At 47.8% G+C, this 14,728-nt stretch overlaps 1 protein-coding gene across 3 annotated transcripts in view; it reads left to right on the forward strand.

Moving 5' to 3' along the window:
• Window positions 1–14,728, forward strand: part of AKAP8L (A-kinase anchoring protein 8 like) — a 91,787-nt gene that overhangs the window by 49,064 nt on the left and 27,995 nt on the right. For all 3 annotated transcript variants that reach the window (XM_029585459.1, XM_029585460.1, XM_029585461.1), the window contains 2 exons: window positions 622–733; window positions 6,440–6,581. In XM_029585459.1, the coding sequence (XP_029441319.1) occupies window positions 622–733; window positions 6,440–6,581 (254 nt within the window). The remainder of the gene's footprint in view (window positions 1–621; window positions 734–6,439; window positions 6,582–14,728) is intronic.

Genomic DNA, 14,728 nt, shown 5'->3' on the forward strand with positions numbered 1-14,728 from the left:
CGTTCCTGGAATACCCCAGATCAGTCCAGAAGCCCGTCCTCTTGTTTTTGAAAGACCTTCCTTGCTTCTGGATGCTGCCCTTGTTGGAGATGATGGGACTCCTGGTTTTTAGGGGACTCCAACTTTGATTCTCTGCTTGCCCTAGATGGGAGATCATTTGGGTTTTGGGTGTTGACATCTTGGCTTGGGGTACAGGTCACTACAGAGGGACTGCAGGTGGCACTCTGTTATGTACCATTGCCTGAAAAGGTTTTATTCTCTGCTTCCATCTGCTGGTAGGGATGCAAAACCCACTTGTCTCAACTGATCTGTGGTATTACAAAATTGAAAATTAGCAGGTAAGAACCAATTTTCCTTTGGATGAGACTAAGGATGGGAAAACACTTGTCAGAACTGGTTGCCTCGAGCTTCGTTATCCCTTGACTTTAAAGTTACAGGTTTATATTACTGTGTAGTGAAGTATAAAACCTTAGAACACAGCTATAAAATCTACCAAATTAAGTAATGCAGCAATTACATATTACTGTCATAGTATGTTCATTTTTCTTAGGGGATTGGGCATTACTCCAAGATTAAAACTTGTATGTTGGCTTCTTACACTTTCCCCACCCCTTTTCCTAGGTTCTGCTTTAACCATCCAAGAAGAGATCAGTCAGATCAAAAAGAAGCTGCAGGCGGGCAAGAAGACTCAGGATCGACAGAAAAAAAGGCAGCGGGACCGTATGGTGGAGAGGTATGAATTCAGCTGATCTGCTACCAGTTCTATTTCTGTTCAGCAGTGATTAATCTGTCTTGCCTCAAACTACCAGATGGTATGAGACCAGTTGTAAATCTCAGAATATGTGAAATCCTGCGGTGACTCTTAGTATAATTCTGTTTTCTCTTTATTAGGGATTTCTCAGTTGCAGAAAAGATTTACAGAAAGGCAAGGCAGCGGTATTCTGTGTTTCGCATTATATCGGGACAAATGAAACACTTTACATATTTGTTTCCTTCAGTAAAAATCCAACAGTAGCTACACTTATCACTACATTGATCTGTTATTGATTGATTAGCAATGGTAACATGGAATAGACTTAGTTCTTGGGTACTTGCCAGGTTCTTATGGCCTGGATTGGCCACTGTTGGAAACAGGATGCTGGGCTTGATGGACCCTTGGTCTGACCTAGTATGGCATTTTCTTATGTTCTTATGAAATAGCTCAAATGCACATGCTGGAGATAGCACAATGATTTGTTGCTTTGCAAAGCTATTTATGGTCTTGCTCCTTTACCAACTTGAAATTCCCTGTATGTACCCGGATCAGTCCAGACCGTGGGTTGAGCTTCCTGTCCAGCAGATGGAGACAGACTAAAACTGAAAAGGGTATCCTTTATCAGGACAGAGCCTACCCTACACCACTTCAGTATAAAGTACTTTCAAAGCAGATATAACTTCCCAAGGATCAAGCAAGCATCATCCATAAAACCATCCATTCCCAAGCCCCTCTTAGCCTTCAAATCCTGCTCAGAACACTAACTCTTCAGCCAGACCCATCAGAGAAGCCTACAGAGGATCCCTACGTGTCCCCCAAACCAAAGCTTCACACCATCTATCCTTCAGAGAACGGGCCTTCTCTACAGCGGGACCATCTATATGGAACGCCATTCCCCCTGACCTCAGACAGGAACCATGCTTACTAACATTTAGAAAAAGGCTTAAGACATGGTTGTTTAGACAAGCCTTTCCCGAACCTAACTGACTCACCTAACTGTCCTAACAGACTGACCGCAACAACCTTTAAGATACCTTTCAGCACTATGTAATAATTCTCTTATTATTATTGTTAAATTACTCCTGCTTCTCTTCTTCTTCCCCAGTTCCAGCTTCCCCTGTTTTATTGTAACTTTTTGCTTCTCTCCACTTGTTAATTGTTCAAGGTTATCACACCCCCTGTACCTGTAAACCGCATGATGTGATTGTATTATGAATGCCGGCATAGAAAAGCTATAAATAAATAATAAATATTCCATCTACTTTGTGGTCCAAAGAAAGAAGGTGCTTTTCGTCCGATCTTGGACCTCAAGAGGGTTCAACCGGGCCCTCAAGATCCTGCATTTTCGCAATGGAGACTGAGTGGTCATTGCGGCAGTTCATCCCAGCGAATACCTCGCCTTGATCTGACAGGAGGCCTACTTACACATTCCGATTCACCACGATCACCAAGAAGTATCTTCACTTCCACATCCTGAACCAGGATTTTCAGTTCCAAGTTTTACCCTCGGTCTGGCCACCGCGCCGCGCACCTTCACCAAGGTGATGGTGGTGGCGGCGGCTGCCCTCCGCTGAGAAGGAATCCTGGTCCATCCCTATCTGGACGCTGGCTGGTGTGGGCCAAGTCAGAGATTCGCTGCCGGCAGGCTGTTGATCGGGTCCTAGCTCTCTTCACCTTCCTCAGGTGGATAGTCAATTTTCCCAAAAGCAATCTTCAACCTTCCCAGGTGTTGGAATTTCTGGGGGCACGCTTCAGTACTCGGATTGGCAAGGTGTTCCTACCTTGCGCTTGGGCTCTCAAACTTATAGACCAGGTGTGCAATATTCTCTCGCTTCCGCTTCTGACGGCGTGGGATTACCTGCAGGTTCTGGGATCTATGGCCTCCACCATCGACCTAGTCCCCTGGGCGTTTGCGCATATGCGACTGTTAGAGAGCTTTGCTATCCCGCTGGCAGCCGGTGGCTGAACAGTTTCACACGGTTCTCCCGCTTTCGGCCTCTACCATCGCCGACTTGCAGTGGTGGCTTTCACTTCCTCATCTTCTTCGAGGAATGCCTCTTCAGACTCCACAGTGGATTATAGTAACCACGGATGCCAGTCTCTACGGTTGGGGAGCAGTCTGCCAGTCTCAGACCACGCAGGGGTCTGGTCCCCAGTTCGGTCCCGCTGGCACATCAATCGGCTGGAGGCCCGGGCGGTGCGTCTGGCTCTACAGGTGTTTCTGCCCCGATCCGCGGCAAGGTGGTGAGGGTCCTTTCCGACAACTCCACCACAGTCGCTTATATCAATCGACAGGGGGGGGCACTCTGAGTCGCCTGGTGGCTCTGGAAACCAGCTGGCTCTTTGCCTGGGCAGAGCGTCATCTGGATTACCTGGCGGCCAACCAAATAGCGGACAAGGAGAATGTGCAAGCCGATTTCCTCAGTCGCCAGTGTCTCGATTCAGGAGCGTGGGAGCTCTCGGAAGAAGCCATGGATTTGATAGCAGGTGGGGTCCTCCTCACCTGGACCTCATGGCGACTGCGCAATGCCAAGGCCAACAGCTTCTTCAGCCGCTGGAGAGAGCACTGTTCGGAGGGTGTGGATGCTCTAGCTCTCCCATGGCCCGCAGATATCCTTCTCTACGTGTTTCCTCCGTGGCCTCTGGTGGGAAAAGTTCTCCGAATAGCACTCCACAAAGGGCCGGTTGTTCTGGTAGCACCCGAATGGCCTCGCAGACTGTGGTTCGTGGATCTCGTCAACCTGGTGACAAACGGGCCTCTTCGTCTCAGCCATCTTCCTCGTCTGCTTCGGCAGGGGCCCGTATTTTTCGACCAAGCCGATCGCTTTTGTCCAGCGGCCTGGGCTTTTGAACGGAGACGCCTGAGGTGTAAAGGCTATAAGGAGGAAGTTATCTCCACTCTACTGCGGGCTTGTAAGCTATCTACTTCTCTGGCTTATATACGCGTTTGGAAAGTTTTTGAGACCATCTGTGTGGAATCGGGTGTCTCGGCACTCTCCGCTCCGATTTCTTTGGTACTTTCCTTTCTCCAGAAGGGTCTCTCCAAGGGTCTTTCCTTCAGTTCATTGCTCTCGGCTCCATTCTCGGTAGAGTTTGAAGTTCATCTCTTGGAGTCTCACCTGGATGTAGTTTGGTTCTTGAAGGGCGTCAAGCACTTGCCGCCCGTTCGCTCCACTTGTCCGTCATGGAGTCTTAATCTCGTTCTTAGGGCTCTCTGTGTGGCTCCGTTCGAGCCCCTCCGTCGGGCTACGGTAAAGGATCTAATGCTTAAGGCGGTCTTCCTCGTTTCTATCTGTTCCGCTCGGCGGGTTTTAAAAATCCAAGTGTTGTCCTGTCAGGATCCTTTTCTGCAGTTTTCCGATTCAGGAGTCTCTCTCAAAGCGGTTCCTTCCTTTTTGCCGAAGGTCGTTTCCGCTTTCCATGTTAACCAGTCGGTGGAGTTCCCGCGTTCTCTCGAGGAGGTTGCGGGTCCCGCTGGTGGCGATCTTCATAGACTTGATGTTAAGCGTGTTTTACTTCGGTATCTACAGGTTACCAGTGACTTTCGGGTCTCCGATCATCTTTTTGTCCTCTGGAGTGGTCCAAATCGGGGCAAACCGGTTTCTAAGACTAATATTGCTCGGTGGTGAAGGAGGCAATTTCCTCTGCCTATCTTTATCAAGGCCGGGGCGGTTCCTGAGGACCTAAAGGCTCATTCGTTGCGTTCTCAAGCTACTTCCTGGGCGGAGAGTCAATCAGTTTCTCTGCAAGAAATCTGCAGGGCCACTACATGGACATTCCTGCATACCTTTACTCGACACTACTGGCTGGATGTGCAAGCACCGGTTTTTGGTTCTTTTGATCGGCAAGTGCTTCGAGCGGGACTGTCTCAGTCCCACCTGGTTTAGGGACGCATTGGTACATCCCATGGTCTGGACTGATCCGGATACGTACAGGGAAAGGAAAATTTAGTTCTTACCTGATAATTTTCGTTCCTTTAGTACCACGGATCAGTCCAGACGCCCTTCTCTGTTTTCTCTCACGTCGCCCACTCGAAGCTTTTTTCTACAGATCTCCGGATGCCAGTACTGTATCCTTATCTTCAGGAAACATCTGGTTTACTGACCAAGTATATGCAAGAGCATTTTTCTACATAGTTCCTTCAAAGTTTGTAGAGTTACTCAGTTGAGTTTTCTGGTTACTTGCTTGATTTTCCTCTTCGGGGGTTTTTTCTTTGTTTTATCTGCTTTGACAATGGTTATACTGAGGGGCTGCAGGGTAGACTCTGTCCTGATACAGGATACCCTTTCAGTTTTGGTCTGTCTCCATCTGCTGGACAGGAGGCTCAACCCATGGTCTGGACTGATCCGTGGTACTACAGGAACAAAAATTAACAGATAAGAACTAATTTTCCTTTGCTTTGCAAAGCTATTTATGGACTTACTCCTTTACCAACTTGAAATTAGTCTCTGTATCTGCAACTCAGTATATGTCATGTAACATTTTAGCACTGCCTTTGACACCGTCTCAGGGTTACTTGCTTTGCACTACTGAAGCCTAGCCTATATGTGTGCCTACACTTGTAACCTCTTGCCTGCCATCTAGATTCATGCTATCCTCTTGGCAAGTACCCTGCCTCACAAACTGTGCCGTAATGGTTTCTAGGGACATGTAAACTTCATAAAACCCAGGGGTTTTGTGGTTCACAGAAATGACACCTATAGACCAAAAATCTATTTGTCGTCTCCCTGTACATACCCAGAACAATCCAGACTCCTGGGTTTTGCCTCCCTTCCAGCAGATGGAGACAGAGAAAGTTTCACTGACACTGTCACTTAAGCTGGTGTGCCACCTGCAGTCCCTCAGTATTTCTGTCTCCAGCAGATGGAAGGTGGTGCAAATCCTGCAGTCTGAGGAGAATAAAAAAAAGGATTTTAAAGTATTCTTGGGTTAGGATTACTCCTTAGCCCTCCTTGAAGGTTGGGAGCTTAGGGCAGGTCAGACTGCTCACGCTGTAAAGGAGGGAGAAGATTTTTTTCCCTTTTGTTCCTCCGACTTAATATCGCCGGCGTGTTGGACACGCGTTGTGGAGGCGCTAATCCCCTGTGACAGATCCCTGACCGCAGGTCCAGTTACACTCCTCAGAATTGGAGTTTTTTGTACATGCAGTCTGTAGAACCAGTAATCTAGAACCCTGGCTCCCTAAACAGTAACACTGCCTTGACAGTAACATGCTCTCAAAATATAAAGTTACAGCTAAGAAATGGCAGTCCAAGGCTCATTGTGCTCAGGGTTAACTCCTTCCACCCCCCCCCCCCCCCCCCCCCAAGCTGTCAGAGATTGCAGAACACTGCAGGAATCAGGATCTCAGCATGAAGCCAGATGGACTCAGGACCAATAGGTTATGCTCCCCTGCTAGCATATGGAGATGAAGTCAGGTTTCAAAGCTGATGTCACCCTAGATATACCCCTGCAGTGACCTCAGTCATTCAGTATTCTCTTCAAAAGCCATTAAAAAAACTTGAATTAGCCTACCCCAGTCTGCTCTGTTGTCATGTTTAGGAACTTTGTTCTAAAGATTGTTTGACCTATTAACCTCAAATTAACTTTCATCATTTCTTTTAAAGTATCTTCTGAGACTCCATATAATACAATACAGGTTTTTTTTGCTCTCTATGAATTGGTTCGACCCCATTTTCTTTCTAGAATTCAATTTGTGTGCTCACTGTGTAAATATCGGACATTCTACGAGGATGAGATGACAAATCACCTAGACAGCAGATTCCATAAGGACCATTTTAAATTTGTTGGAACAAAACTTCCACAGCAGACAGCAGACTTCCTACAGGTGGGTGTTAGGGCTCTTTTGATTTTTTAATGTCTTGACTGTAATGCAGTTTAATATTGTAATCCCCTGTTACAGATTTGAAATGTTCCATTACTTTTTCCATATATTATCAATATTATTTTGCTTCCTGTTCCATGTAAATCTTTAACGTTATTCTATACCTTCCATGTAAACTGATGTGAGGTGCAAATGAACGTTGATATAAAAAAAAGTTTCAAATAAAAATAAATAAATGTGCTTCTGTTCAACCCACAGATCAGTCCATACTCCTGGGTTTGCCTCCCTTCCAGCAGATGGAGACAAAGTTTCTACTGACACTGCCATATAACTTAGTGTACCACTTGCAGTCCCTCAGTATTTCGTTTGTCTCCAGCAGATGGTGGTGGTGCAAAACCTGCAGTCTGGAGACTAGTTAAAAAAATTAATAAATAAATCAGAGAAATAATGAGTAGTAGTTCCTCCCCAAAGATTGGTAGGTCCTGGTGGGGCCATCCCTTCTGGTAGAGAGGGTGGATGAACAGGGGGGTTGAAGACTCTTTTTATCTCGGTCCATTTTGCTTCCGAGAGGGGATATCTGGTGGTGCCAGATCCCTCCCCCTTCCAGAGGGACTCCCGGAGGACACTTTGGATTCCTGCTGCCTAGATTCAGGCAAGTGATTTCTCTGTTACTGCCTTTAAAGTTTGATTAAAGTTTTGTTAAAAAAAACCATATATATATTGTAAGATGTTCTATTTTTTTCTGTGTTGCATTGTTTTCGTTGGGCAGTGGGGGTAGGCAGCTTAGCGGGTGTTCAGCTTGCGCTGCGAACATTTTTCGGCAGTGACTGGTTCCCGCACATGCAGCCCGATTCAGGCTATGCTGTGTGGTGCTCCATATGCAACATGTGGAGAGGCACTGTGATCACTCTGCTGGGTAGTGAATTGTCCCAAGAGTGATCCCGTCCTGTCCCAAGTGTTGGAATTCCTGGGAGTGTGCTTCAGTACCAAACGGGGTAAGGTTTTTCTTGCAGAGAAGCACATTGTCAAGTTAGTCGCAAGTTCGCAGATTGTTGGAGAGCCAGGTGCACAGGGTCTGGGATTACTTACAGGTTCTCGGCAGCATGGCATCCATGTTGGAGCTCGTGCCTTGGGGTTTGCTCATGAGACCTCTGCAGGCAGCATTACTTTCCCGGTGGGATCCATTGTTGGAGCGTTTTCAGCTTCCACTACCGCTTACGGAGTTAGCCAGATCCAGTCTCTCATGGTAGCTTGGTCGGGACCACTTGTATCAAAGGGTGGACTTGGAAGTTCCGGAGTGGATAAGTCATTTCCTGTACGTACCAGGATCCGTCCAGACAGTGGGTTATGTCCCCTTCCAGCAGATGGAGTCAGAGCAAAAAACTGAAAGGACTGTTCCAATTGGCTGGAGCGCTCCCTCCATCCCTTCAGTATTTCTCTCTGACTCCAGCAGATGGCAGGGGATACCTTCGGCTCCCCATCTTTTACTTTTTCTATTTATTTTGGTTTGGAGCAACTTTAAAAAAAAAAAAAATAAAATTTAATTTATTTCAGTTAATTTAAGAGCTTATTCTCAGGGGATATTTTCAACTCTTGAGGTATTTCCTCAGTTTCTCTGACTTGCAGACAGAGCCTAAAGAACTTTTTGTTTTCTTCTCTACTCTCTGTCCTTGGGGGTAAGTCTTGGAAAATTTATTGTATTTTTCTCTTAACAGCTTCATTTGGGTGAAAGTTGGTGGCTCCAACCTCTTCCCCTCACAGCAGCCAGCCCTGAGACGCGTTTTCCTTGGGCCCCTTCTTTTCTGCAGAGAAGCGCCATTCCTCTGCCTTGCTCTTTTAAGAGCAGCTGCTGTTAGGTTTCGGGAGAGAGGTCTTAACCCTCCCATGCCGCGCTCAGCGCGATGTTTAACCTGTGGGGAGTCGGGCTGACTCACCTGCGAAAGGTTTTTGTGAGGACTGCCTCCCTGGTGGGGAGGGTTCATCCACCGCCAAGTGCCGGGCTTTTTCGCGCCGCGCCCGCCCTCAAAAAGGCAGGCTTCTAACCGCTCCGATGAAGGAGCGGTGGCCATCTTGGATTTGGAGCTGTCGGCTCCGGCGTCGCCTGTGCTGCCTGAAAGCTTCATTTCTTCACCCCTCCCGCCGATTCTAGCACCGACGAGTCCTACCTCACTTTTGGTTGAGGAGGGGCAGTCTTCGGTGGGGGGACCGGCTCCAGCCGCCCCCCCCCCCCCCCCCCCCCCCCGAATCATTTTCTGCTCAATTTTACTCATGCATAGGGCATATTTAGCAAGCCTCTCTTCTGATCCTGCAGCGCCCCCTCCCCCGAAGCTCCCTAAGCTCCAAGATTTGGGGGAGATCCCGTTTGCCTCCTGCCCCCTTCATCTGGGGCAGGTCCCGTAGTGGGTTCTCAGCCCTCCAACCCTACAGGTACAGGGGCCTCAGGGAACTCTCATCCCCCTGTCCAGCCGGGTCCTTCTAGCCTCATGGGGGTGTCACTGGCTCCTAACCCAGACCCCTTTCTCCCCCAGAATCCGGATCTCGATTTGGATGACTCTTTTCCATTGCTGGAAGGTGACGACCCTAGGGTCTTGCGTCTTTTTCAACGGGACGAGCTGGACCCGCTAATCCCACAAGTTTTGGATGAACTGGACATTGATGCTCCTCAAGAGCCTGCGGTCCCGACCGAGACAGGGCTAAAGGGGGATCCTCTGCTAGCGGGGCTTCAAGCCCCTGCTAAGACTTTTCCTTTTCATCATAGACTCCTCCAGTTATTGTCCAGGGAGTAGGATGTTACGGATGGCACTCTGCGGGTCTGCAGAGCAATGGATAAATTATACCCACTCCCAGAAGATTGCTTGGACCTTCTTAAGGTACCCAGTGTGGACTCTGCAGTGTCCGCTGTCACAAAGCAGACAACTATTCCTGTCACTGGAGGCACTGCACTTAAAGATACTCAAGATCGGAAGTTGGAGGTCTATTTGAAAAGGATTTTTGAAGTCTCTGCCCTAGGAGTCTGCGCGGCGGTCTGTAGCTCCCTTATGCAGCGCGCGGGTCTTCGCTGGATGCAGCAATTACTGGGAGCTCAGGAACTCCCCCCAGATGAAGCACAACAAGCGGATCGTCTGGAGGCGGCTATGGCATATGGGGCAGATGCCCTGTATGATCTGCTAAGGGTCCTCGCCAGAATTATGGCCTCGGCCGTCTCTGCTCATCGACTTCTCTGGCTTCGCAATTGGTCGGCGGATTCGTCCTCCAAGGCCAGACTTGGTTCCCTACCTTTTAAGGGGAAATTACTTTTTGGAGAAGAATTGGATCAGCTTATCCAATCTCTCGGGGAGAATAACATTTGCAGGTTACCTGAGGATCGGCCTCTGGGTTCTAGGGGTTTCGCTGCTTCATGATACCGCTTTAGGGGCCAACGCCGTTTTCTTCAATCTAAACCTCCTCCGCAGAGAAATACTTCTTTTTGGTCTCAGTCTTGGTGTCATTCCTTTCGTGGTCGCAGGCAGTCTAGGGATAAACCCCTCCACAAGTTCCACTAAGTCCACGCAATGAAATCTTGCTGGCCCACTCCTCCAACCTCAGAATTGGCGGCCGCCTGTCCCTTTTTTATGAGGAGTGGGTTAAAATCACCTCGGACCAATGGGTTCTAGATATTGTGAAGCACGGCTACGCCTTAGTTTTCTTGACGTCGATGGGTGTATTCTACTAGGGCACAGGCAGCCTCATGGGCTGAGTGTTAGCTGGTATCACTGCAGAAAATTTGTTGGGCAGCAACATGGTCTTCCCTGCACACATTTGCCAAACATTAATGATCAGATGTTTGGGTGCCTGAGGAGGAAAGGAAAATCTGTTCTTACCTGCTAACTTTTGTTATCCCAGGACAAGCAGGATGCTAGTCCTCACATATGGGTGATGTCACTGAACGGAGCCCAGGGGGGAAAGCTTTCTGTCAAAGTTTCTAGAAACTTTTGACTGGCCCTGTGAGGCCGCCACTGAGCATGCCCAGCATACTATGATATTCTCTGCCACAGGTGTCTCTCTTCAGCCTTCACTTTTCCGCGCTGCCGTTCGCACCGCGGACTGATAGCCCTACCGTTGGGAATCTCTCTTTTGACTGAAAAGTCATTTTTCAATATATTCTCTGTCACGGGAAAAGTCTCTACCTCGCCGGCTGGTGAGTACTGTCTTTTAAACAAATTTTCGGCTGAAAATTTTTCACACACACACAAACACATCCGCATTTGGAATGTGTACTGTGCCTCAGGGAACAACACGATGTCAGTACATGCACCAAATGTGCAGAAATGACGGTCAAGGGACGAAAAGGCAAGAGAAGATGGAACACCTCTTTTCTCTTCAGCTAATCCCTTCTCTCTCAAAACACCGAGGTCGTCTCCGGCTGGAGCAACAAAGAGAGTTTTACTGAAAAAACCGCGTCCGGATGGATCCGGTGATTGTCCGTCCTCGCCATCGTCTGTGATCTCCACAAAGTCGGCAGAACTTCAAAAACCAAACATCGCCATCGATCATCGCATCGGTGTCCCAGGACGAGTCGATGCCAAAGCGGCCTAATGGGCCTTCGCCGTCATCGATGGACATCGCGGCACCGCCACCGCATACACCATCGGTGTTTTCACTCACACCACAGCCAGAATTGTCTACACTTATTAGACAAGCTGTTCTACAAGCTCTACAGGAGCAGCAAATTCCGACAGGCCTGTCTATGCCGACCTCCGGGTCGATGCCGATACCCGCAGCATCGATGCCGATACCTCCACCGTCAGTATCGATGCCGATGTTTCTTCCTTCAACATCGATGCCGGTGATAACACCGATGACTACAATATCTCTCTCTCCAAGATCCTCGACGGGTTTCATCACCACAACACCGAGGCTCCAAACAATCTACATCGATGTTATCTCAAGTTCCATCGATGATTCCAACGACAGCATCCCTGCCACCACCTGATCAACCACTAGAAATACAAGATGAGGCATTTTACCATCGCCTCCTACAAAGATACCAAAATGTCATCGACAACTTACCACCTATCACCCCAAGAACATCATCTGCTGAAATTTTTGATGATCCTCAACCTGGGCCTTCAGGGCTTCATGTCCCACCAGCACCAACACACAGACAACTTATAGGGAAGATTCAGAAGAATCCTGGGATGACGAACCCTCTCAATTTTCCTCTGAGGAGTTTATGTCCAATCCTTCTTCTCCTGACCGAAGGAAGAAGTCACCCCCAGAAGATCTTTCCTTCTCATCATTCATACAAACTGTCTGATTCCATTCCATTTAAGTTGACTGCTGAGGAGGACACAAGAGCACAAACTCTTGAAGTATTACAGTTTGTGGATCCACCCAAACAGGTATTAGCAGTACCTGTACATGAAGTCTTACTGGATCTTCAGAAGAGAATCAGGGAACACCCAGCTTCTATCCCTGCAGTGAACAAAAGAGTGGAAACCACCTACATCGTTCAACCAGCTCCAGGGTACCAAAAACAGCAATTGCCACACCAGTCTGTCATTGTGGAATCAGCGCAGAAAAAATCTAAACGTGTGCGCCCACATTCCTCCATCCCACCTGGCAGGGAGCACAGGTTCCTAGACACAATGGGTAAGAAGATCTACCAGAGTGCCATGCTGAGCACAAAAATCTCTGCATATCAGCTCTATATAACTCAACACCAGAGAAATCTCTGGAAAGAGATGGAACAATTCATCACTTCCTTACCCACACAATTTCAAGAGCCTGCTCAAGAAATTATATCAAAAGGTCTTGAAGCAGGAAAACACGAAGTATGAGCAGTGTATGATAACTATGAAACTGCTTCAAGAACAGCAGCAGCAGGAATCTCTGCTCGCCGGTGGGCCTGGCTCAAGGCATCTGACCTCAGGCTTGAGGTCCAAGATAAGCTTGTTGACCTTCCCTGTCTTGGGGACAATCTCTTTGGAGATAAAATTCAAGAGGCTATACAACAACTCAAAGATCATACTGAGACCCTTAAACAACTGTCTCAAACCCCTCAAGAACCTGCTAACCAACCTTCTCGTCGTCCTCCACGTAGGGATGTGAGGCGGTCTTATTACAGGCCACGCAGGTATTACCACCAAGCAAATAGGGGTAGATCTACCAGGCCAACACAACGATCCCAAGCCAGACAGCCCAGACCGGCCCGTCCACAACCTCCTGCACAGACAGGGCCTGCAACAGGCTTTTGAGGACTACACCAGAGAACAGATTCAACCTTGCAGTCCCAAGCCAAATCTTCCAGTGGGAGGCAGAATATCCCTTTTTCACACAAATTGGCAATCCATAACCACAGATCAATGGGTTCTTTCCATAGTCGCCAGAGGTTACATAGAAACATAGAAACATAGAAATGACGGCAGAAGAAGACCAACCGGTCCATCCAGTCTGCCCAGCAAGCTTCACACATTTGTTCTCATACTTAACTGTTTCTCTTGGCTCTTAGTAACCTTATGTTCTAATTCCCTTTTCACCCCCACCATTAATGTAGAGAGCAGTGCTGGAGCTGCTTCCAAGTGAAATATTAAGTTTGATTAGTTGGGTAAGCGGCAGCATAGCTCTCTGCCATGAAGCAGAGGGCAATGCTGGAAATGTGTGAAGTATCAGTTTTTCTTTTCCCCTGTCATTGAAGCAAGGAGTCATGCCGGACATGCACCGAAAGTGAAGAATGCCTTGAAAGTCACATTAACTATCATCAAATATTGAAAAGCCTAATAATTGGTAATACCTATAAGCCCATGAACCCATCCCTGTTTTTTTTTCTTTTTTTTCTTTTCTTTTTTTAATTGGGAGATGGATGCCCTTCATCCTTCTACTCTGTGAAGGTGGACACCTACCACCGGCCACTGGCATCCCGCTCCGTTAATGCCTCTGTGGCTACTGCCGCTCCATGCAGTGTTTTACTACCTGCTCTTTATATGCGTCCTCTAGAACTGATGGATCCCATCCCTGGGTTTTTTTTATTATTTATTTAATTGGGAGATGACAGCCCTCCATCCTTCCGCTCCGTGAAGGTGGACACCTACCACTGGCCACTGGCATCCCGCTCCGTGAATGCCTCTGTGGCTACTGCCGCTCTGTGCAGTATTTTACTACCTGCTCTTTATATGGACACCTACCACTGGCCACTGGCATCCCGCTCCGTGAATGCCTCTGTGGCTACTGCCGCTCCGTGCAGTATTTTACTACCTGCTCTTTATATGTGTCCTCTAGACCTGATGGATCCCATCCCTGTTTTGTTTTTTGTTTTTGTTTTTTATTTAATTGGGAGATGACAGCCCTACATCCTTCCGCTCCATGAAGGTGGACACCTACCACTGGCCACTGGCATCCCGCTCCGTGAATGCCTCTGTGGCTACTGCCGCTCCGTGCAGTATTTTACTACCTGCTCTTTATATGCGTCCTCTGGACCTGATGGATCCACAATATTTATCCCATGCCCCTTTGAAGTGCTTCACAGTTTTGGACTTCACCACTTCCACCTCCATTCCTCCAGAGTTTCCACCAACATCCTGTCATCAACAAAACTCTCAACTTCATCAATTACAAACAGAATTATCCACCCTTCTGAGATCCAAGGCCATTCAACCAGTGCCCCGGACACAGAAGGGCAGAGGATTCTACTCCAGATATTTCCTCATTCCAAAGAAAACCGGAGGCCTATGTCCTATCCTAGACCTCAGAAATCTCAATAAATTTCTAAAGAGAGAAAAATTCTGAATGGTTTCTCTAGGCACCATGCTTCCACTTCTCCAAGCAAGAGATTGGCTTTGTTCTCTGGATCTTCAAGACTCTTATGCTCACATTCCAATATACCCTCCTCATCGCAAATACCTGCGCTTCGCAGTGAGCCATCAACATTTCCAATACAAGGTTCTACCATTTGGACTGGCCTCTGCTCCCAGGGACTTTACCAAATGTCTAGCAGTAATAGCAGGACACTTACACAAAGAAGGTGTCCATGTTTTTCCATATCTAGACGACTGGCTCATAAAGAGTCAATCTCAAAAGGGAGCAATAACTTCTCTCAACCGGACAATTGCTCTTCACTCCATGGGATTTCTCATCAACTATCAAAAATCCCATCTCACTCCAACTCATCTACT

The sequence above is a fragment of the Rhinatrema bivittatum genome, chromosome 19, assembly GCF_901001135.1.
Source record: "Rhinatrema bivittatum chromosome 19, aRhiBiv1.1, whole genome shotgun sequence".
Classification (NCBI taxonomy): Eukaryota; Metazoa; Chordata; class Amphibia; order Gymnophiona; family Rhinatrematidae; genus Rhinatrema; species Rhinatrema bivittatum.